The following is a 23,726-nucleotide window of genomic DNA, read 5'->3' on the forward strand; positions in this document are numbered from 1 at the left end:
TTTCTGTGTCCTGGTGTAGAATCATAATAAAAAAAACTACAGGCTACTGTTCCATCTTAGAAGAAATACTGGTACTACGTGTAGCAGTTAAGATGCTACATTGGGGTACAGCTGTTACTTGTCTTGTACTGTTTTGGTAAAGTTACAGACAGCTACCACTAGCTTAGATTGCTTACACTGATCTGAGATTTAGAATTGGAAATGTTGTAAACTGTCACAGCTGTCTTTGAAAACTGGCATTGTCACTGCAAATCTTGACAACTGGCATTGTCACTGCTGTCATTGAAAACTGGCATTGTCACTGCTGTCCTTGAAAACTGGCATTGTCACTGCTGTCATAGAAAACTGGCGTTGTCACTGCTGTAGTTGAAGACTGGCATTGTCACAGCTGTCATTGAAAACTGGCATTGTCACTGCTGTCATTGAAAACTGGCATTGTCACTGCTGTCATTGAAAACTGGCATTGTCACAGCTGTCATTGAAAACTGGCATTGTCACAGCTGTCATTGAAAACTGGCATTGTCACAGCTGTCATTGAAAACTGGCATTGTCACAGCTGTCATTGAAAACTGGCATTGTCACTGCTGTCATTGAAAACTGGCATTGCAACAGCTGTCTTTGAAAACTGGCAATGTCACTGCTGTCATTGAAAACTGGCATTGTCACTGCTGTCATTGAAGACTGGCATTGTCACAGCTGTCATTGAAAACTGGCATTGTCACTGCTGTCTTTGAAAACTGGCATTGTCACTGCTGTCATTGAAAACTGGCATTGCCACAGCTGTCATTGAAAACTGGCATTTCCACAGCTGTCCTTGAAAACTGGCAATGTCACTGCTGTCATTGAAACTGGCATTGTCACTGCTGTCGTTGAAAACTGGCATTGTCACTGCTGTCATTAAAAACTGACATTTCCACAGCTGTCATTGAAAAATGGCATTGTCACAGCTGTCCTTGAAAACTGGCATTGTCACTGCTGTCATTGAAAACTGGCATTGTCACTGCTGTCATTGAAAACTGGCATTATCACAGCTGTCATTGAAAACTGGCATTGCCACAGCTGTCCTTGAAAACCGGCATTGTCACTGCTGTCATTGAAAACTGGCATTGTCACTGCTGTCATTGAAAACTGGCATTGCCACAGCTGTCCTTGAAAACTGGCATTGTCCCTGTTGTCATTGAAAACTTGCATTGTCACAGCTGTCAATGAAAACTGGCATTGTAACTGCTGTCATTGAAAACTGACATTTCCACAGCTGTCATTGAAAAATGGCATTGTAACTGCTGTCATTGAAAACTGGCATTTTCACTGCTGTCATTGAAAACTAGCATTGTCACTGCTGTCATTGAAAACTGGCATTGTCACTGCTGTCATTAAAAACTGGCATTGTCACTGCTGTCATTGAAAACTGGCATTGTCACTGCTGTCATTGAAAACATGCATTTTCACAGCTGTCCTTGAAAACTTGCATTGTCACTGCGCTGTCCTTGAAAACTGACATTTTCACTGCTGTCATTGAACACATGCATTTTTAGCTGAGCTTTTGTTATTGCCTTTTGTCCGTCGTCCGTCATCAACATTGTGAACACTCCAGAAGCCACATTTATTGTCTGATCTTCATGAAACTTGGACAGAACATTTGTCCCATTGATACCTCGACTGAGTTCGAAACTAGGTCATGCTGGGTCAGAAATAAGATCACTAGGTCAAAAAAATGAAAAACCTTGTGAACACTGTAGAAGTCACATTTGATGCCCAATCTTCATGTAACTTTGTCAAAATGTTTGTCTAAATGATATGTTGATTGAGTTAAAATGGTTCGGGTCCCTTGAAAAACATGGCAGCCAGGGGGCGGGGCAGTATTCCTTATATGGCTATAGAGAAACCTTGTGAACACTCTAGAAGTCACATTTTTTGCCCAATCATCATGAAACTTGGTCAAAACATTGGTATCATGATATCTCGGACGAGTTTGAAATGGGTTCAGATCGGTGCAGAAACATGGCAGCCAGGGAGCGGGGCAGTTTTCTCTATATGTATATAGTGAAAATGTGTGAACACTCTAGAAGTCACATTTTTGGTCCAATCCTCATGAAATTTGATCAGAACATGTCTCTGGATATGACGGTTGAGTTCGAAAATGGTTCGGATCAGTAAAAAAGCATGGGGGGGGGGTCATTTTTTTCATATTTATATAGTAAAAAAAGCTTGTGAATACTCTAGGAGACACATTTTTTGCATAATCATCATAATTTTTTTTCTAAACATGAATTTTATCGATATCTTGGACGAGTTCGAAAATGGTCATGATTGGTGGAAAAACATAGCTGCCAGGGGGTGGGGCAGTTTTCTCTATATGCATATAGTGAAAACATTATAACAGTCTAGTTTTGATAAGCCATAATGTTAAAGAAAGATAACCTGTACATACTTTCTAATAGTTAACTCCCTTGTATAAACCCAGCTTCCTGAAAAGTCCCAAAAAGTGCCTGTCAACCGGACAGGCTGATTTAAAAGTTTGCCTGTCCGGACAAAAATTCACCTGACCGAACAGCGTGAGTTTATAATTGAAGAATTAAATAAAGTTTAACTCATATTTATTGCAATGTGCAGCCTGTGTACCAGTACACTCGATAAAATAAAACAAAACGTTTGCGTGTTCTTGTGATTAGAGTGTATGATAGACAACAGCTTTAAATTACAGTCAGACTCAAAACAAAATAACATAACATGACTACGCATATTAGTAGACTTGCACCGTTTTGTATCGTTTCAACATATGTCACAAAACATATTGATTGTGACTCGTCATAATGCAGCCAACTTCCGTCAGACTTCCACTACTTTAAAAGTTGTTTTTACTTGTTTTGCTTCATATTCTTTCGATTTTTTTTCCTCATCGCTTAGCTTCCTTTTCTGGCCTTGTCTAGCGCCATTAAAACTTTAGCAACAACATTTTTTCATGTGTAGTTTTTGTTGTAATTGGATAGGTGGTAATATGTCGGACCAATAAAATTGACGTTTTCGAAACAAACAACAAAGGAAGAGCACTCTTATAAACTAGTGACGCGTTAGTGTTCTTAATGACAAAAAGGCTCGAAATTCACAAAAAGAGGGATTCTAATGGGGTGTTTTCGTTCTTTTGGCAAGTATTAGACTTTTCGATATTTAGTCACAATTTTTTTGGCCTGTCACAAGGACTAGCGATATTAGAAATTTCCCCGGACCGTAAAGAATTTTGCCGGACAAGACCGGCCGTCCGGCCTTTTCAGGAAGCCTGTAAACCTGGGACTTCTTTCATAAAATGTGGTGTACATAAAGACAGTAGTTTGCATGCAATTTAATAAACCTATTGTTTCTATGTCATAAAATAACTTTACATGTACTAATGCACTGTAGAGCCTTATCTTTAATCTTTACTGATAAGCCAAGTTAACCTACTGTGTTTTGGTTGAACATCTTCTAAGATCAATTGAATTGGGAAAATCAATAATCTCAGCAGACTACTGTTCTATGAAACTGTTTCCATGGCAACCGTTTTATTTGGCATTTTCGAAATTAGAAAGACTCTTTTGATTGAAATAACTTTTGTAAATTCTTCTTAATTTTTACATTTGAGTCACTGGAGTTTTCCACTCTCCATTAATTGTGTTCTTTAGATTAAGTTAGACTTATTTTATAAACTAAATTTTTGAAGCAACTTCTAGACAAACAGTAACTAATATTTATATCAGTTATTTTGACAGATTGTGAACTTCTTTTTACATTCATTAAGGTATTTGCTGTATTTGTTCATTTTTAACTATGCATAGATTCTTTAGACTAAAGTTAGTTATTTTCATTAAAGCTGCGTTGGTTTTCACTTATTAATTAATTCTTTGAGTGTATTCAGGCGTATCTGACTGGACACCTTTAGTTAATTGAATAACAACCAGTCAATGATGTCATCCGTACCGGAAATAAGCTTTCTTTAATTAGACTCGATAAATATTTCCGTATTACATAAGTGCTCACAAAGTTACATAACTCGTAACCGTCCCGTGACCGGTTCACTTGCGTAAGCGAAGGAGACCGCACTACCACAGTTGTTTATAGTGAAACATTGTGAATATTGCTGATCTTCACACATGGTGACAATCTTTATGAGCATAATACTTTTTGCTCATGGTGAACTTTTGTGATCACCTTTTGTCAATTGTCTGTCTTCCGTTGTGCGTCATGAATATTTGCCTTGTTAACACTGTAGAGGCCACATTTATTGTTGGATCTTCATGAAACTTTGTCAGAAGATTTGTCCCAATAATATCTTGGACGAGTGAAAAAATGGTTCCAGTCTGTTGAAAAACATTTCCTCCATGGGGCCATTTGTTGTTCATTCTTCATGAAACTTGGGTAGAACATTTGTTCTATTGATATCTTGGGCTACAAAGAACAGGTCATTTCTTTTTATCTCAGGTGAGCGACTTAGGGCCTTTCAGGCCCTCTTGTTAATGAAAGCTGGTCTTATCAATTTTGTTATTGAGGATTGGCATTGTCATTCATTTAATTTAAAACTTCTGAAAGAAAGTCATTGTCACTGCTGTATGTGAAAACTGGCAAAGCTGTTACTGTAAACTGGGGTTTCCACCACTATTATTAAATAAGTGTTCCGCGATCAGAGACATATGCCCCTCAAAACCAGGCTTTGAACTAGTAGCCCTTATTTCAATAGGGGTCATCTACTGTCCTAGGCCAATTGACATGTGAAGTATCAAGCCAATTTGTCAGTTCGTTGATGAGTTATTGATCGGAAACTACTTTCGCACTTATTGTGACTGTGACCTTGACCTTTGACCTAGTGACCCCAATTTTGATAGGGATCAATTACTGTCCAATGCCAATGCCCATGGGAAGTATCAAGCCAATCGGTCATTTCCTTGAGTTATTGATCAGAAACGCTTTGAACACTTATTGTGCCAGTGACCATGACCTTTGACCAAGTGACCCTAATTTTAATAGGGGTCATCTACTGTCCAAGGTTAATGCACATGAGAAGTACCAAACCAATCAGTGAATCAGTTGACTAGTTATTGATCGGAAACGATTTTGTAATTAGTGTGTAACAGTGGCCTTGACCTTTGACCTAGTGATCCCAATTTCAATAGGAATCATCTACTGTCCAAGGCCTATGCACATGGGAAGTATCAAGCCCATGGGTATATCAGTTGACGAGTTATTGACGGGGAACGATTTTACACTTAGTGTAGTGACCTTGACCTTTGACCTAGTGACCCCAATTTCAATAGAAGTCATCTAATGTCCAAGGCCAATGCACATGGGAAGTATCAAACCAATCGGTGAGTCAGTTGATGAGTTATTCATTTGAAATGATTGTACTATTAATGTGTATCAGTGACTTTGACCTTTTACCTAGTAACCCCAATTTAAACAGGGGTAATCTACTGCTTAAGGCTTATACACATGTGAAGTATCAAGTCATAAGGGCAATTGATTGATAAGTTTTTTATCGGAAATTATTTTCACACTTACCGTAAAAATGCAGTCATAAGTCGAGATTTTTTTCCTCCAAAAATTGATTAAAATTATCGTCTCGACTTATGAGATCGTTCATGAAAAAAAAATATAAAAAAATCGAGGTAGATCGATCCCCGCGTCGTCGCGGTAATGGTTGTTAAAGTTGTTGTTGTCACGATAACTCGTTGATTTACAGCGCAAAAAGACTAATTTTAACTGACGCGAATTAATTAAATCATATTTGTCAACTTAACTTCTGCTTTATTTTGATAATTTAATCCAACGTTTAATGTTAGCAAGTGTTTTTTTTACTGGAATTGTAAACAAAGAGTTAGGAAAATTTGCACTCTGTGTGAATTGACAGTTTGACGTCATCAAAGGAAAGCCGCCTCCTGTCCAAAGCCATAAAGCGCCAAATTTCTCGCCGACAAAATTGGCTTCCTTTGTCTAGCAATCAATATGCTGAACCAATCGTATGTTTTTTCATTAATGGCAATCGTCCAATTAAATAATAGCACGTGCATAGCTCGCCTTTCGAATCATTTGCAGAGAACGGAGGTGGAGTTTAGCGGTAATTGAGCAAGTGTTTTACGCAAGTTGAGTTCCGATTTGCCGTAATTACTCGGCCTAAGCATTAAAACGACGAATACATTTATTTATGATTTTCCGAGAAATACCGGCAAGTTCCGATTTACAAACTAAATGTACAATTCCTTACAATGGCCGACGCTTGTGTTTACAAAATTCCTAAACACATATATCGTAAATAATGACGCAGTGTGCTGTTGGATTGTTACTAATTATCAAATTGCAAGGTAAAAGTATTTTTAACTACTATAATATCGGGTTTGTTTAATATAATAAACATGTTAATCAATATAGTTGCGTCACAAAACCGGAAATAAATTTGATATGGTCGCAATTTTATTTACGCTGATTTTCCAATTGTCTGTATTTTTTACCCGACTTATGAAGCGAACATACTCAAAATGTCACATTTTCGAACCATTTTTATAACCCCGACTTATGAAGGGGTAGACCTATGACTGCATTTTTACGGTAGTGTGATATTGACCTTGACTTAATGACCCCAATTTCAATAGGGGTCATCTACTGTCCAAGGCCAATGCACATGTGAAGTATCAAGCCAATTAGTTACAACTGCAGGTATTCAATTGAAACTTCACTTTGTATCTGAAATCATCATTTGAGGTCACAGGTACCTTAAACTCTTACTTGCAATTAAGCAGAATTATGTCCTTTACTTCATGTAAATGTTTGCATGCAAAACCTCCTAATACCAGATGACATGTACCTAGCTTCAATTGCATAAGTCAGTTTGTTTAAGTTTAGGTTCACTGTTGTTAAATAAATTTTGAAATTTTGCATTCAGTATTGTCAGTTAGGATGGAGATATTGTGATGACATTTTATGTGTAGATAGGTTACATGCTGATTTAATGAGGGATGACATTTTGGGCCTATGGGGTAAAGGTCACTGTAGCTAAAAGTATAGAAATAGTTTCTGCTGAATGACTGAAATATTGATGGAGGTTTTTGTCTGTAATTGTGTGTGTTGGTTTCTTACATGCAGAATTATGTTGGTAATGCATGTAGAGCCAATATGAGTAAGATCACTTAAAGGGGCCTTTTCACAGATTTTGGCATTTTTTAACTTATTCATTAAATGCTTTATATTGATAAATGTAAACATTTGATCGTAAAAGCTCCAGTAAAAAAATCAAGAAAAAAATTAAAAAAAAGGAAAAGAACATTGCCCGGAGCAGGTTTCGAACCAGTGACCCCTGGAGTCCTGCCAGAGTCCTGAAGTAAAAACGCTCTAGCCTACTGAGCTATTCCGCCGAGTACACATTCTTGACGTATTTTATACATTATATAAGCAATCTTCGTAGTTTCACAAAATTTAACGACAAAAACAGAACTCTCCAAATTATTCAATCGTTTCGCGTTGCAACGCTTTATAATTTTTAGGTTTTAAAATCGTCAAAAGATGCATATAATGGATATATTAGAGCATGGTAAATGTTCAGTATTACTGTTTCCTCACAAATATCATAACTAAAACGAAAAATTACGAATCTGAAACAACTTTTTTCAATTTTGTCAATTTACCAAAGCGTGAAAAGATCCCTTTAAGATCGCTACTAAAAAATAGAAATACAATTTTGATTTAATAACTCGAGCTTGGATGGATGTATTGTTCTGTAATTTTGTAAGTAGATAGCTTTTATGCAGACCTTGGTTGGGATTACATTTAGGGCCAGTTGAGTCAAGGTCACTGTTATTAAGAAATAGAAAGATGGTTTCATCTAGATAACTTAAGTTTAGATTGAGGTATTGTGTGGTAATATCTGTGTCAAAAGCTTATATGAAGACCTTGCTATTAAAGTCAACAAATTTAGTAAAATTCAGCTAAATTGAATTGATAATTTTGAATCATACTGTTTCTTTACACACAGCACCTTTTGCTTCCTCTTCAATAGAATATATTCTATGCACACCAAGCTCTTTTAAACATAAACCTAAATAAAGACACAAAATAATGACATTTGAGTAGATTAAGATAGTCACATAGTTATCATCATTTATAGGGTGTCGGCCATCTTGGATGCCATCTTGAAAAAAAAAGTTATAGTATACTAAATAACCGTTCCATTTAGGGCAGTACTCTCTAAAAAAATATCATAGTTGACAGGAAGGCATGTTTTACACTTTTTACTATTATTCGGGTGTTATCTTTCGGAGATAATGGTAGGGCATGAATAGGTGTTCACTATTAAATCCCTGAAATATGATAAACTTGAAGACTATAATAAACCATTGCACTGAAAAAGGTTACATTCCACTAAGAAACGGCCGAAAAAAAAGTTGCAAAAAGAGTTGTTTTTAATTTGTGTCAAGTTCTTTTGCATTGTACATGACATATCTTTTTTAATGCATAAATCGATTCTGCTTAGAATGGCCTTTAAGAAAAGGTATGGTTATGGGGGTCTCTATGTGCAAAATGTTGCATTTATTTTGGCTTAAAATTGTCGCTTTTACATTGAATTATATAGGGAAACTATTAAGTATATTCTGACCAAAACACCATCTGATGGAATGATTTTGGTAAACTTTTGATGGGTTTTAAAGGAAATTTTACCCCAGTGCTTTTAAACATTAACCTAAGTAAAGGCATTTTTGTATAATTTAAATACTTTTAAGTGAAATTTACTTCATTTTCGTTTATTCAAACTGAAGTAATTGTAAAATGCATTTAATGATTTTTGGTGGACTGAGGTTTCAAGTTATTAAGGTTTGTTTAGTGGTTTAAGTATACTTCTAAATATTCAGTTTTTATAATCATTTTCTTGTTAATAGGTTGGTGTGCTTTGATGAACTTATACAAGTTAATGTTTGAACTTTAGGCAAATGTAATGCTGTATTTGCAAATTTATTTTTGTTTTTCTAGCCTCCTCGCCTTGTGTGACTAGAGATACCAGTGTAAAGCAGGTACTGGCAGTGGGCAGGTGGCAAGAAGTTCCTCTGTAACTTAACCAATGTTTTAAATGATTTAAATTAAAATAATCTTAAAATGATACATTATGACATATTATCATGTTTTAAATATATGATTTATTTTTTTTATGACAAATATGGTGCATCCATGGATTACAGCTTTGCATATGTGTTGAAGAGGCTGGTTTTTAATGCACATTTTTGGTTACCCCATAAGAGATATGAAGATGGGAATGTGCATCTCTCTGTTCTCTCTGATGTAATCTTCTCAACAGTGTAACTCCTTGGCCAAAGTGACTCTGTGGCCAGTGTGACTCCGTGGCCAGTTTGAGTCATTTGCCAGTGTGACTCCAAAGCCAGTGCGACTTCCAGGCCAGTGTTATTCCTTGGCCAGTGTGACATATTGGCCAGTGCTATTCCTTGGCCAGTGCTATTCTTGGCCAGTGTTACTACTTGGCCTGTGTGACCTTGGCCAGTGTTATTCCTTGGTTAGTGCGACTCTGTGACTCAGGTTACATTTTTAAGCGAAAGTTTGTCAGTTGAGCTTTTGTCCCTGGTTATATTGGTAACCTGCATTTCATATTGGTTACATGTAATTTAAGTCAGGGCTTTTCCTTTTCTTTGTAGGAGTCGTTGGAAAGTGTCATTGCCTCTGAAATATTCCTTTAAATCTTGCAGATTACACCAGAATTTCTCTTACCTCTCGATTTTTTTGCCCTTGTATGATTATTTTTCCTTCAATCCAAAAAATAACGCTTTGTTACATTCACATGCGTCATTGTATGCAACCATGTAGAAAATAGAACAGAGTGGCTAACACCAGAATCTTTGTGGTGAATATGGGACTTCCCTGGTGTGGCATCCACAAACCAACCGCCATGATGGTAACCTATAGCACCACCGTTACAACTTTATTACAGAATGACCATTGTGTTGATATGTCTTCCATTGTCTTAATGTGAAATAAATGCGTTTGTGTGCCTAAACCAAAGGAGTTGCAGTTACTTTGTGCTTCCAGTAATATATTGTGGAAATGTGGAAACACATACAGTAAATAAAACATGTTCTGCCAAAGAGCACTTTGTTACTGTATGTATGCATTTAAAAACTGAAAGGATATGTGAATGTTTTTCCATAATGTTTTATCAACATGTAAATTGGAAACCATGTTGATAACCTTGTGCAGTTTACATTTCACTTTGTTATGTATGTGTCAGTACAACTTATGTTACTGTTTATCTCCATGATGATTATGATCACCAGATTCAGGACAGCTAGATTGTCTGGACAGCTATAAAGGTCTGGACATCAAGAATGGTCTGAACTGCTAGAAAAGACTGGACATCAGTTATGGTCCAGATATCTAGAATGTATGGTTTCGGATTCTTATCAGTATATCCCCACATGGCTGTGTTTATGATGATTAGAACAGAACAGAGTCAAACTGCTACAGGACAAGAGTTTCGATATAACTGAAATCACATACAGAATTTAGCTGCATGGGGTTTTCTGTGTTTGAAGTCATACATTGTTTTTCACTGCCTTTTTCTTGTGGCTCATATTGTTTATTTTTGCTTTGGATTTGTGTTTTGACACACATAGTTTGAACTCTTACACAGGTATTGTTATTCACTTCCATTCACCCAGAATCAAAAAAATTGCCAAGGGTGTTTTGGATATTCCCATTTAACAAAATGCTTGTGCTCTTTTTATCAAATTGTTTTATTTATATGCTTGATTTAATATAATTGTGTTTACAAATCTCACTTAATGGATTGACACTTCGTGTTTTAAAACTGTAAAGGCTTGTATGTTTAATATAAAAATGTTATGTACATAGTATGTTCATTGTTTCGCAGTTAACTGTGCTTTGCCGATAAAACACAAAGAAAAGTCTCACTCTGAGAAAACAGGGATTAATGCTTGTGCATGCAGTGTTACCCTAGATCAGCCTGTGTAGTCAGCACAGGCTAACCAGTGATGACACTTTTTGGCTTAACTTGATTTTCGCAGAGACTTCTTTTAAACAAACATACCATAAAAGCGAAATGTCCTCCCTGATTAATGTGCAATTTGCACAGGCTAATCTGCTATGAAGCTAAATGCACAGGCTTGAAGCCCCATTTTCTCTGAGCAAGGCTCAAATCTGTCAATAACAGACTGCTGTGTGGTCAGTGCCAGACTATTTATTCTTTATACACAAAACCACGGGAGTATCATTTTTGAAGGATTTCTATTTATCAAGAATTAGTAATAATATTATTTTGCTACTTGTTGTAAATATTTTGAAGATACATTCACACATTTACCATTTGTTCACACTCCTTACCTGCCCCCATGTGTGCACTTACTAACTGCCACATATTTTTTCAGTACTGACTGTTCCATATTTTTTAACTAACTTCCCCAATTTACTTACCACTGCCTCTACTAACTGCCCCATGTTGCCCCATACACCCCATACAGATTGAACCACTTTGTCACTTCTGTCCCCTGTGTGCCCTGTACACACTCCCTATGTCTTTCCATACTACTTATTCCCCACTGTTGGCTCCTACTGACCGCCCCATGGTGTTGCCTAGGTGATGAGCCAGGGCCTGGTGTTCTACGACACGTATGACAGCGCCCCCGCCTGGTTCCAGAAGGAGAATGAGAAGTCCCTCTTTGCGCCGACCAATGCCAGCATGTACAACTTGGACAGATGGTATATCACATAAAATGTGTAACAACCTTGATGAACCATGATAACCTACTTTAGTTTAGTTTATACCTATTGACTTAAGCTCATTTGCATCAAAATCCTTAGGCTTATTGAAGTGCTCTTGAGTCTGTTTCCTGAGTAGAAAAGTACTTGGCATCTTTTGGGAGAACTAAAGAAAGCTCTCACAGTAGGAATAAAACCCATGACCTCCCGGTTGCTAGGCGGACACCATATCCACAATGCTGCAGCGACTTGAACGTATGTTAGAAACAGATTCAGGGTTTTGAATTGAGTGTGAAATGATTGTAAAACTGACTTTCCTTCAATGTACACATATAGTTATTATGCCCCCCTTCGAAGAAGAGGGGGTATATTGTTTTGCACATGTTGGTCGGTCCATCCATCAGTCCGTCCACCAGATGATTTCTGGATGATAAGTCAAGAACACTTAGGCCTAGGATCATGAAACTTCATAGGTACATTGGTCATGACTGGCAGATGACCCCTATTGATTTTCAGGTCACTAGGTCACAGGTCAAGGTCACAAAGGCTTGATATAGTAAAATGGTTTCTGGATGATAACTCAAGAATGCTTAGGATCATGAAACTTCATAGGAAAATTGATTATGACTGGCAGATGACCCCTATTGATTTTCAGGTCACTAGGTCAAAGGTCAAGGTCACAGTGACTCAAAGCAGTAAAATGTTTTCAGGATGATAACTCAAGAATGCTTACGCCTAGGATCATGAAACTTCATAGGTACATTGATAATGACTGGCAGATGACCCCTATTGATTTTCTGGTCACTAGGTCAAAGGTCAAGGTCACAGTGACTCGAAATAGTAAAATAGTTTCCGGATGATAACTCAAGAATGCTTAGGCCTAGGATCATGAAGCTTCATAGGTACATTGATCATGACTGGAAGATGACTCCTATTAATTTCAGTTCACTAGGTCATAGGCCAAGGCCACAGTGACTCAAAACAGTAAAATGGTTTCAGGATGATAACTCAAGAATACTTACACCTAGGATCATGAAACTTCATAGGTAAATTGATCATGACTGGCAGATGACCGCTATTTATTTTTAGGTCACTAGGTTAAAGGTCAAGGTCACAGTGACAAAAAACGTATTCATACAATGGCTGCCGCTACAACTGACAGCCCATATGGGGAGCATGCATGTTTTACAAACAGCCCTTGTTAAATATTTATGTTTATTGTTTCTGTGAAATCAGTGTTCGTATCCTTCCCCATGACAATGACACTGGTGCCCTGTTTGTGGCTGTCATCTCCAAGTTTGGTTCTCTTCCCTGGCAGAAAGCAGAAGGTGAGTGAGCTATACAACAGTTATTGGTAAACATTTTTATTGAACTCTGATATACATGTAGATTTCTATGATTAACACTTCAAAGCAGAACCTGATTTGGGATATACCAAGATTACTCAGCTGGGTTTGGTCCTCAATGTGGCTTCTGGAGAAACAAGTATAATAATTATTAAATGATCCATATACTTTAATTAAAAAAAAAGTTAACATTAATTAAAAAAATTGAATTAAAGTAAAGATGAATTTTGTACCAGTAAAAAAAACAAAGAAAGAGAAAAGAGAAAGAGTAGAGTGCAAAGAACTAAAATTTTATAGGAGACAACTTCATCTTATACACAAGACATGTGTATACTGTTGTGATATAAGCATAAGTATGTTTATACCACAGAAAGACACATTTTATGCCCCCGGTAGGGTGGCATATTGCAGTTGAACTGTCAGTCAGTATGTCAGGATGTGTGTATGTCAGTCTGTCCGTCCGTCCGAAAAAAACACTTAACGTTGGCCATAATTTTTTCATTATTGAAGATAGAAACTTGATATTTGGCATGCATGTGTATCTCATGAAGCTGCATATTTTGAGTGGTGGAAGTTCAAGGTCAAGGTCATCCTTCAAGGTCAAAGATAAAAAAAAATTAAAATTCAAAGCGGCGTTCTCATGAAGCTGCACATTTTGAGTGGTGGAAGTTCCAGGTCATGTTCATCCTTAGAGGTAAGAGGTCAATTTTTATTTTTTTTTCAAAGCGGCGCAATAAGGGGCATTGTGTTTCTGACGAACACATCTAACATGTTATTCCTGTTACAAATTCGAGTAAATGTGACCTGATCTGCTAGAACTTTGTTGTTATAAATTTAATTGAAGTATCTGTCTGTTGAAAAAACTTTTAAGGGCTATATCTCAGAAACTTTATAAGATATCAACATGAAACTTCACAGATGTATCGGTATCAATTAGGTGAAGTGCCATGCACAAGATATCATAACCATCTATATTTCCATAAAAAAGAGTTGTTGCCCTTTAATTTTTGTATGATGTAACTTTTCACGGCTATATTTCAGATACCATACAAGATTGCAACATGAAATGTCATGGGTGTATTGATATTAATGAGGAGAAGTGCCATGCTCAAGAACCATAACCCTTCACAATCTTAAATAAGAGTTATTGCCCTTTGTTGTTTTTGTATGATGGAACTTATCAGGGCAATATTTTAGATATGATGCAACATTTTGACATTAATCTTCATGGGTGTGTTGAAATCCATTGGAAGAAAAGCCATGCACAAGAACCATGTCCCTACACTTTCTTAACTAAGACTTCTTGCCCTTTGTTGTTTTTGTATGGTGTAATTTTTCATGGCTATATCTTGGATACGCTACAAGATGACAACATTAAATTTTGTGGCTGCATTGATATCAATGAGGAAAATTCAAATGCATAAAAACAATTACCCTACACTTAATTATTTTTTTATGAATATACCATATATTGAGGGATTGGCACCCATCCATAAACAAAATGCATTAGGCGGGGGATATCAGTTCAACGACGTTGCCGGTTATTATTGTATTTCCTTTTGCTCGGAGACTTTATGCTTATGGTGTTAGTATTGTATTAAAGTTGGCTAAGAGACTTTGTATGTCTATGGTATTTTTTTTTGTAATTTTGGCTTCAATACTTTGTTATGGCCTTCGTATTAGTATTGTATTAACTTTGGCTTAAATACTTATTGTCTATTGTATAAGTATTGTGTTTACTTTTGATTGGAGACTTGATGTTAGTATTCTTTTAACTTTGGCTTAGAGACTTTGTATATAGATGGTATTAGTATTGTTTTAACTTTGGCTAAGACACTTTATGTCTTAGGTATTTGAATTGTATTACGTATGGATTAGCGTCTTAATGTCTATGGTTTTAGTATTGTATTTACTTTGGTTTAGAGGTCTTTTAACGTCTATGCTATTTGTGTTGTATTTATTTTGTGTTAGAGACATTTTTTTTATGGTATTAGTATAATATTTACTTGGGCTTAGATTTATATTATGTCCTTTGTATCAGTATTATATTAACTTTTCTTAGAGTATTTTTATGTCCATGGTATTAGTATTGAATTAAATTTGGCCTAGATACTCTTTGTATATGGAATAAGTATTTTTTAGCTTTGACTTAGAGACTTTATTTCTATGGTTTTAGTATTGTATTAACTTAAGCTTAGATACCATGTCTATTGTATAAGTTTACTGTGAACTTTGGCTTAGAATTTGTTTTTGTCCCCCAGTCTATACTGGGGGATATATTGTTTTCGCCCTGTCTGTTTGTTGGTTTGTTTGCATCAAACTTTAACATTGGCCATAACTTTTGCAATATTGAAGATAGCAACTTGATATTTGGCATGCATGTGTTTCTCATGGAGCTGCATATTTTGAGTGGTGAAAGGTCAAGGTCATCCTTCATTGTCAAATGTCAAATATATGGGAGATGTCAAATATATGGGAGAGGGGGACAAAGTGTTTCACAAACACATCATGTTTTCTATGGAATAAGTATTGTAATTCATTTTGGCTTCAAGATTTCAAGAAGTCTATGGTAGAAGTTATAAATGGTTAAAATATTATGTATTTCTAAGGTTTAAGTATTGTATTACATTTTGCTTAGGGACTTTTATGTATATGCTATTAGTATTAAATGAACTTTGTCTTAGAGATTTTTTCTGTATACGGTTTAAGTATTGTATTGCATTTGGCTTTGAGACATTTGATGACTATAGTTTTAGTATTGTATTAACTTATGTCCTTCAAGATGGAGCAGGAGAGGTGAAAATGGAGACTGAAGACAAAGCAGAAGAGAAACAGACAGAGGAAGAGAAGAAGAAGCAGAAATACAACCATCCGATACGATGTGACGTGAATGTGTGTGTGGCCGAGATAGAGTGGACCACAGAGATCACAGATGAGAAACTGAACAGCACTGAGACAGTCAACTGCTCTACCTATGACCTTGCTCCCATGAAGGTCTCCAAGTCGTAAGTATGCCCTCCATGTTGGCCACCTCCTCAACTTAGGAACAGGTCTCCATATTGTCAGTGTGCCATGTATGATGGTCACCTCCTATATTTAGATGGAGGAGTGATGGTGTAATCATACTGTCGCTTGGTTTGTTTGTTTGCAGAATCTCTACCTTTAAAAAATTGAATTAAAATTTATAATTGTCCACAACATGTACAAGTTTTATTTCCCATCCCAGTGATACATAAGTTTCTTAGTTATTTGCCTTTGAATGTATTTGGTGGAAAAAGAATGGAGGTGATTATCTTTCTCATCCTTCTGTTGAAGACAGGTTAAGTAGATATTTCATCTTGCATCTACACTGATTGTTGAATTGCTTTATATTTCAACCAGTTGTTGCATATGTTTGCTCCCTAATGGATCTACTAACTTTGACCTTTTGTATAAAATGCATGCCATTCAGTATCAAAACAGATCATTCGTGTTTGTCAGATACGGTTGCCTTCACTTGTGTTTGCATAAAAGAGACAATATTTCAATCATGTAAATTGGTTTCTTTGATCAATTTTAAAGATTAAATTATTCTAATTTCCAGTAAAATGATCTTTGGATGTCTTGGCCTTGGATGATTTGATCTTAATTTTAAAATGTCAATCTTTATGAGAAAGCTTTTCTATATGAATGAACAGGTCGTTGCTAACAAGTGCGCCCGATTAATCGATTGCTGATTGGTGGATCAATTCTAGTGGGCGGAGCGATCATAGATAAGGCGTCATGTCAATTGATAATCGCTACACAGCAGCGGAGCAAAATGCAGTTAGCTATTGTTCAGTCAACTGAGACAAAAGATTACAGATGTAGATAAGATATGTTATGGTAGATCAGAACACTGAGTGGAAAGTCTCCAGAAGGGGCTAGGCATTCCTTTATCTAGGCCTTTCAGAATTATGAGATCAATGTTGACATTTTGCTTGGCTAGGCAAAAATGTGATCATAAATTGAGGGATTTAAAATTATTGGCACTCATTTTCTTCATAGAAATGGTTTGTTGAAAGCTTGTAGCGAGACAAGACAGAACAGGGATCGAAACTAATTTTGTTTTGATGGTCGCCCTCAGTGGTTGTTTTAATACATTCTCAAGACATATGAGCTTTCTCATAAAGTCTAGATGCCCATCGGAAATAGGCTAGTGGATACTGCTAATTTCCAACCCCTTTAAAATGAAGTTCATTCCTCCGAGCATGGGCTCATTCCATAGTGAGCGATACACAAATTAGTCTTTGCTTGTTAGCTTGGGCAAGGAGATGATTGCCCAAGAAACACCATTCAAACAAAAAGCATGAGACAATTTACTGCAATTAAACATTGAATAAAAATTAGTGACTCTTTATAAATGATCAATTTAATAATATAGTTTTTTTAGATTTTGGACATTATTTAAATTAGGAAAATGATGAATTAAAATTGTGTCATGTCAGCAATATTGTTGTTCAATTACCTATTATTTTATGTAAAGAAAGTATTCGATACACATTATACAATATGAACTTCCTGGGCTCGTTACTTTTCAGCTGGGCAACCAAAATGCTTTAGATAGGTGCCCATGTGGGAAAACAATTGTCAAAAGCTAGTTTTTACCGCTGTTCTTCCAGGTGTTGGACTCCAACAATGAAGCAGATGATGACGCAGGAGAAGGAACCAGGCTTCACAGAGATCACTGATTCCAACCCAGACTGGCAGGCAGTGAAGTAAGTGGCATGATATAGCTTAATAAAAGTGGATACACAATAGAGAACATTCATATAAGGTTTTTTTCATAGACATAAAATAAAATTTGAAGATTCTAACCATGCTTACAGTGTAGGGAATATTTATCCCACACCTCAATTTAATTTCAAGGGAACAAAATGTTTTCCTAAAGTTTGATAATGCCTCTTATTATACCCCCACAAACGAAGTTTAGGGGGTATATAGGAGTGAACTTGTCCATCTGTCTGTCTGTCAGTCAGTCGGTCAGTATTAAGTGTCTGCTCTCTAATTCAAGTTGTTTTCATCCGATCTTCACCAAACTTGGTCAGAAAATTTATCTAGATGTTTTTTAGGCCAAGTTTGAAAATGGGCCATGCCGGGCCAAAAACTAGGTCACAGGATCACTTAGTGCGTTTTTTTAACATTCAGCATGTTGACCGCTCTCTAATTTATCCAATCTTCACTAAACTTGGTCAGAAGTTTTATCTTGATGATCTTTAGGCCAAGTTAGAACATGGGCCTTGCCGGGTCAAAAACTAGGTCATGGGGTCACTTAGTGCGTTTTAAACATTAAGCATTGTGTTCGCTCTATAATTCAAGTAGTTTGCTTCCAATCTTCATCAACCTTGGTCAGAAGTTTTATATAAATGATCTCTAGGGCAGGAGGGCACATAGTGATTGGACCGTCCGTCTGTCCTTCCGTCACACTTTGCATTTAGGTTTCGCATTTAGGTTTCAAAAAATGCTCATAACTTCTATGTCCCTTCACATAGCAACTTGATATTTGGCATGCATGTATATCTCAATAAGTCATGGAGCAGCACATTTTGAGTGGTGAAAGGTCAAGGTCATCCTTCAAGGTCAAAGGTAAAGCAACATGTATCAAAGCGGCGCAGTAGGGGGCATGGTGCTTCTGACAAACACATCTCTTGTTTTTTTAAGGAACTAGTGTACCAGAACGTTTAATCCTACACCGTTATTCTTCTATTCTAAGAAATAGTATGATATTAGGAAGTTTGATACAACACTAGTTTTTTTTCCAGGAAACCCTATATCAGGAAGTTTGATCCTACACTATAACTTTTTCTCCAGGAAACATAATGATATCAGGATGTTTGGTCCTACACCGAAACTTTTTTCCAGGAAACAGTATATCAGAAAGTCAGATGTTACATCGTAACTTTTTAGCTCACCTGATTTCTCAGGTGAGCTTTTGTGACCTGTCTTTGTCCGTCTTCTGTCCACATTTGGTTTGTAAACACTCTAGAGGCCACATTTCATGTGCGATCTTCATGAAACTTGGTCATAAGATTTGTCTCAATGATATCTCGATCAAGTTGAAACTGGGTCATGCTGGGTCAAAAACTAGGTCAAAAAAAATGGGTGGGGCAGTTTTCCTTATTTGGCTATAGAAAAACCTTGTAAACACTCTAGAAGTCACAATTTTTGCCCAATCATCATGAAAGTTAGTCAAAACATTGGTTTTATTGATATCACGGACGAGTTTGAAAATGGTCCAGATCGGTGAAAAAACATGGCCGCCAGTGGGCGGGGCATTTTTCTCTATATGTATATAGTGAAAACATGTGAACACTCTAGAAGTCACATTTTTTGCCCAATTTTCATAAAATTTGGTCAGAACATTTGTTTCCTTGATATGAGAGTTGAGTTTGAAAATGGTTCCGGTCAGTTGAATAACATGGCTGCCAGAGGGGTGGGGCAGTTTTCCTTATTTGGCTATAGAGAAACCTTGTAAACACTCAAGAAGTCACAATTTTTGCCCAATCATCATGAAAGTTGGTCAAAACATTGGTTTTATTGATATCTCTATATGTATAAAGTGAAAACATGTGAACACTCTAGAAGTCACATTTTTGGCCCAATTTTCATGAAATTTGGTCAGAACATTTGTTTCCTTGATATGAGAGTTGAGTTCGAAAATGGTTCCGGTCAATTGAATAACATGGCAGCGGGGGGGGGGGGGGGGCAGTTTTCTTATATTAAAATATAAATAAATATAAGTATATATATTTTCTTATAAAAAAAGCTTGTGAACACTCTAGAAGTCACAATTATTGCCCAATCATCATGAAACTTGGTACAAAGATTGGTTTTATATATATATCACATAATTAATGCCATAATTATTGCCCTTAGATTGTCCAAATTTTCATTATATTATACAAAATCCTTCTAAACACTCTAGAGGTCACAATTTTGTTTCAGATTTTATGAATCTTGGTCATAATATTTATTTTTTTAAGCAAAGTTTGATGTTTGGTAAGGGGGGTCAACTCAAAATATAGGTCACCAGGTAAAATCTTACAAAAACAAAAACACTCCATATGCCTGAGTTTTGGTTCAATAATGATGAAACTTGACCAGGATGTTTGTCTGGACAATATCTGGGTCAAGTTTGACGTTTGGTAAAGATTAAATGAACCGACTCCTCTCAGGTGAGCGAACTAGGGTCATCTTGGCCCTCTTGTTCAAGGAAACTGTATGATGTCAGAAAGTTTGATCCTACTCCATAACTTTATTCCAGGAAACAGTATTTCAGGAAGTTTGATCCCACACCTTAGCTTTTTTTCCAGGAAACAATATGATTCCAGGAAGTTTTATCCCACTCTGTAACTTTTTTTCTGGTAAGCAATATGATACCAGGAAGTTTGATCCTACCATGTAGCTTTTTTTCCAGGAAACAGTATGATATCAGGAAGTTTGATCCCACACCGTACCTGCTGAAGTTTGTAGAGGAAGAGAAGAGCACTCTGTACTACTTCTTCAGCCAGAATGTCAAGAATCTTCTCCTTCATAACCCAAAGATTTTTGTGAGTCACAGCAAGAGCCATGCATTGCATTTGAGCCTTGTTTTGGGAAAACTGTACTAAATGCATGTGTAAAGTGTCATCCCAGATTAGCCTGTGCAGTTCACACAGGCTACTCAGGAACAACACTACCTAAACTGGATTTTCATTTATTTTTCATTTTCATTTCAGAGACTTCTTGTGAACAAAAAATTACATAGAAGCGAAAATTGTTGTCTTTTTTGAGCCTTTTTAAACTGCACACGCTAACAAGGGATGACTCTTGATACACATGCCAGTGTTTTTTTATAGCCATTTTGGGAATGGGGCCGGGTCCCTTTGGATTGGGAAAATTTGCGCCGCTTTAAATAAAATTGGGAAATTAGTGTTGTTGTTGTTTTGCTAAAAATTGCGTCAAAATTGAGACTAAAAGTGATTTCAGTATTATATTTACTTAAGTTGAACTTATAAAGCTGGATGGGAGAAGAACAAAATGTTGAGATAAAAAAAACACCTTTTTTTTGGAAACCTTCAATTTGAAATTTTAGGTCCCATGTGGGTAAAATATATACTTTTTTTTTCCTTTGGGAATGGGGCAAAATACTGGACCTGATTTTTAATCCCCAAAAACACTGCATGCATTGAGTCCAGTTTTCCAGAACAAGGGTCATTTTATTATATTTAAACCTTTTTAGCTCACCTGAGCACAATGTGCTAATGGTGAGCTTTTGTGATCGCCGTTTGTCCATTGTGCAACATGCCACATCAACATTTGCCTCGTTAACATCATTTCTGTCCAATCTTCATGAAACTTTGTCAGAAGATTTGTCCCAATTATATCTTGGACAAGTTCAAAAATGGTTCCGGTTGGTTGAAAAACATGGCTGCCAGGGGGCTGGGCATTTGCCCTTATATGGCTATAGTAAATCTTGTTAACACTCTAGAGGCCACATTTATCCTCTGATCTTAATGAAACTGAGTTAGAACATTTGTCCTAATGATAACTTGGATGAGTGCGAAAATGGTTCCAGTAGCTTAAAAAACATGACCACCAGGTGGCGGGGCATTTTCCATGTATGGCTATAGTAAAATATTGTTAATACTCTTGATGCCACATTTATTATCCGATCTTTATGAAACTCCGTCAGAAAATTTGTCCCAATGATATCTTGGACAAGTTCGGAAATGGTTCCGGTTGGTTGAAAAAATTGCCACCAGGGGGCAGATAATTTGTTCTTATATAGCTAGAGTAAAATATTGTTTACATTTTAGAGGCCACATTGATTGTCTGATCTTCATGAAATTTGGTCAGAATATTTTCTCAATGATATCTAGCATGTGTTCAAAAATGGTTCCAGTTTGTTGAAAAACATGATGACTATAGGGGGTAGGGTATATTTCCTTATATGGCTTTAGTAAAACCTTGTTAGCACTCTAAAAGTCACATTTATAGTCCAGTATTTATTATGCTCAAAATTTATTTTGGAGGGAGCATATAGTCGCTGCTTCGTCTGTCCGTCCGTGTGTCCGTCCGTCCATGCACAATTTTTGTCCGGGCTATTTCTCAGCAACTAATGACCGGAATTCAATGAAACTTTATGGGAAGCTTCACTACCAAGAGGAGCTGTGCATATTATCAGCAGGTTCTGGCCGGATGATTTTTGGCCTTTTGAGATTTTCTATAAAAAATTCTTGTCCCCCCAACTACTGTGCCCTCAAGACGTTTCCTTTCACTGAATATATAGTGCAATATTGTGACCAAAAAAAAACTTTGGGGAGCATCACCCGTCTCTGACGGTTTCTTGTTGAACTTGTTCTGAACATTTTTTGTGATGACATCTTGGATTTGTTTGAAAATGGTTCTGGTCTGTTGAAAAGCATGGCTGCCAGGGGGCGGGGCATTTTGCCTTAAATTGCAATAGTAAGACCTTGGTTACACTCTAAAGTCACATAAATAGGTCAATCTTTATGAAACTTGGTCAGACCATTTGTTCTAATGATATCTTGGGCTGCACATGAACAGGTCACTTCCTTTGTATCTCCAATGAGCAAATTTGGGCCTTGTTTGTGATAAATTTTTAACTAAAATATTTCTATGTATTTTTATATATTAAATTGTTCCATATGTTATTAATATATAACATTGTTCCATATGTAATTGATATATTACATTCTTCCATCTGTAGTTTACATATTACCTGTTGATATAAAAGATAAAAAATACCGAAACTTTAAAGAACTTAATGAAGCTTCTGTTACATATTCATGGCTTGCTTGATCATTTTCAGAAATCCTCAGGAAAGTTTGCTGGTGGAATGCTGTTTATCAAGTCCACACCTGCAAGTAGACCAGAGCTGGTTCTCTGGGTAAGTCCGCACTGTTTTAGTATGCATCTGGTTATTTAACGTTGGTAAGAACATATGTTGTTATGATATAATGGACGAGTCCACATATTTATATGCCCCCTTTCAAGAAAAGGGGGTATATAGTTTTTGCACTGTCTGTTTGTCACACTTTTCGTGCTAATTCAAATAGTTTTCATCCGATGTTTACCAAACTTGGTCAGAAGTTGTATCTAGACAATATCTAAGTCAAGGTCGAATATGGGTCATGCCGGGTCCAAAACTTTAGATTTTGAAAAATGCTCATAACTTCTATGTCGCTTCAGATAGCAATTTCATTTTTGGCATGCATGTGTATATGGACAAGGCCTTTCCATACGCACACAAATTTTGAACCCTGTGACCTTGACCTCGAACTTTGCGTTTAGGTTTCGAAATCTGCGTTTAGGTTTCGAAAAAAGCTCACATCTTCTACCAAGCGTTTATAGGGTGCATAAGTCATCCTATGGTGACAGATCTTGTTTCGGATCTTCATGAAACTTGGTCAGAAGATTTGTTCCAATGATATCTTGGACGAGATCAAAAATGGTTCTGGTTGGATGAAAAACATTGCGGCCAGAGGGCGGGGCATTTTTCCATATATGGCTATGGTCCAACAATCTTGAAACTTGGTCAGAACATTTGTTTTAATGATATCTTAGATGAGTTTGAAAATAGTTCCGGTCTGTTGAAAAACATAGCCACCATATGGCTATATT

General features: G+C 36.5%; 1 protein-coding gene across 1 annotated transcript in view; it reads left to right on the top strand.

Annotated features, from left to right (window-relative positions):
- Positions 1-23,726, top strand: part of LOC127844672 (RNA cytosine-C(5)-methyltransferase NSUN2-like) — a 52,691-nt gene that overhangs the window by 19,759 nt on the left and 9,206 nt on the right. The window contains exons 13-18 of the mRNA XM_052375084.1: positions 11,615-11,736; positions 12,973-13,064; positions 15,865-16,087; positions 17,723-17,818; positions 20,518-20,650; positions 22,915-22,992. Coding sequence (XP_052231044.1) covers positions 11,615-11,736; positions 12,973-13,064; positions 15,865-16,087; positions 17,723-17,818; positions 20,518-20,650; positions 22,915-22,992 — 744 coding nt within the window. The remainder of the gene's footprint in view (positions 1-11,614; positions 11,737-12,972; positions 13,065-15,864; positions 16,088-17,722; positions 17,819-20,517; positions 20,651-22,914; positions 22,993-23,726) is intronic.

This window comes from Dreissena polymorpha, chromosome 9 (genome assembly GCF_020536995.1).
Source record: "Dreissena polymorpha isolate Duluth1 chromosome 9, UMN_Dpol_1.0, whole genome shotgun sequence".
Lineage (NCBI taxonomy): Eukaryota > Metazoa > Mollusca > Bivalvia > Myida > Dreissenidae > Dreissena > Dreissena polymorpha.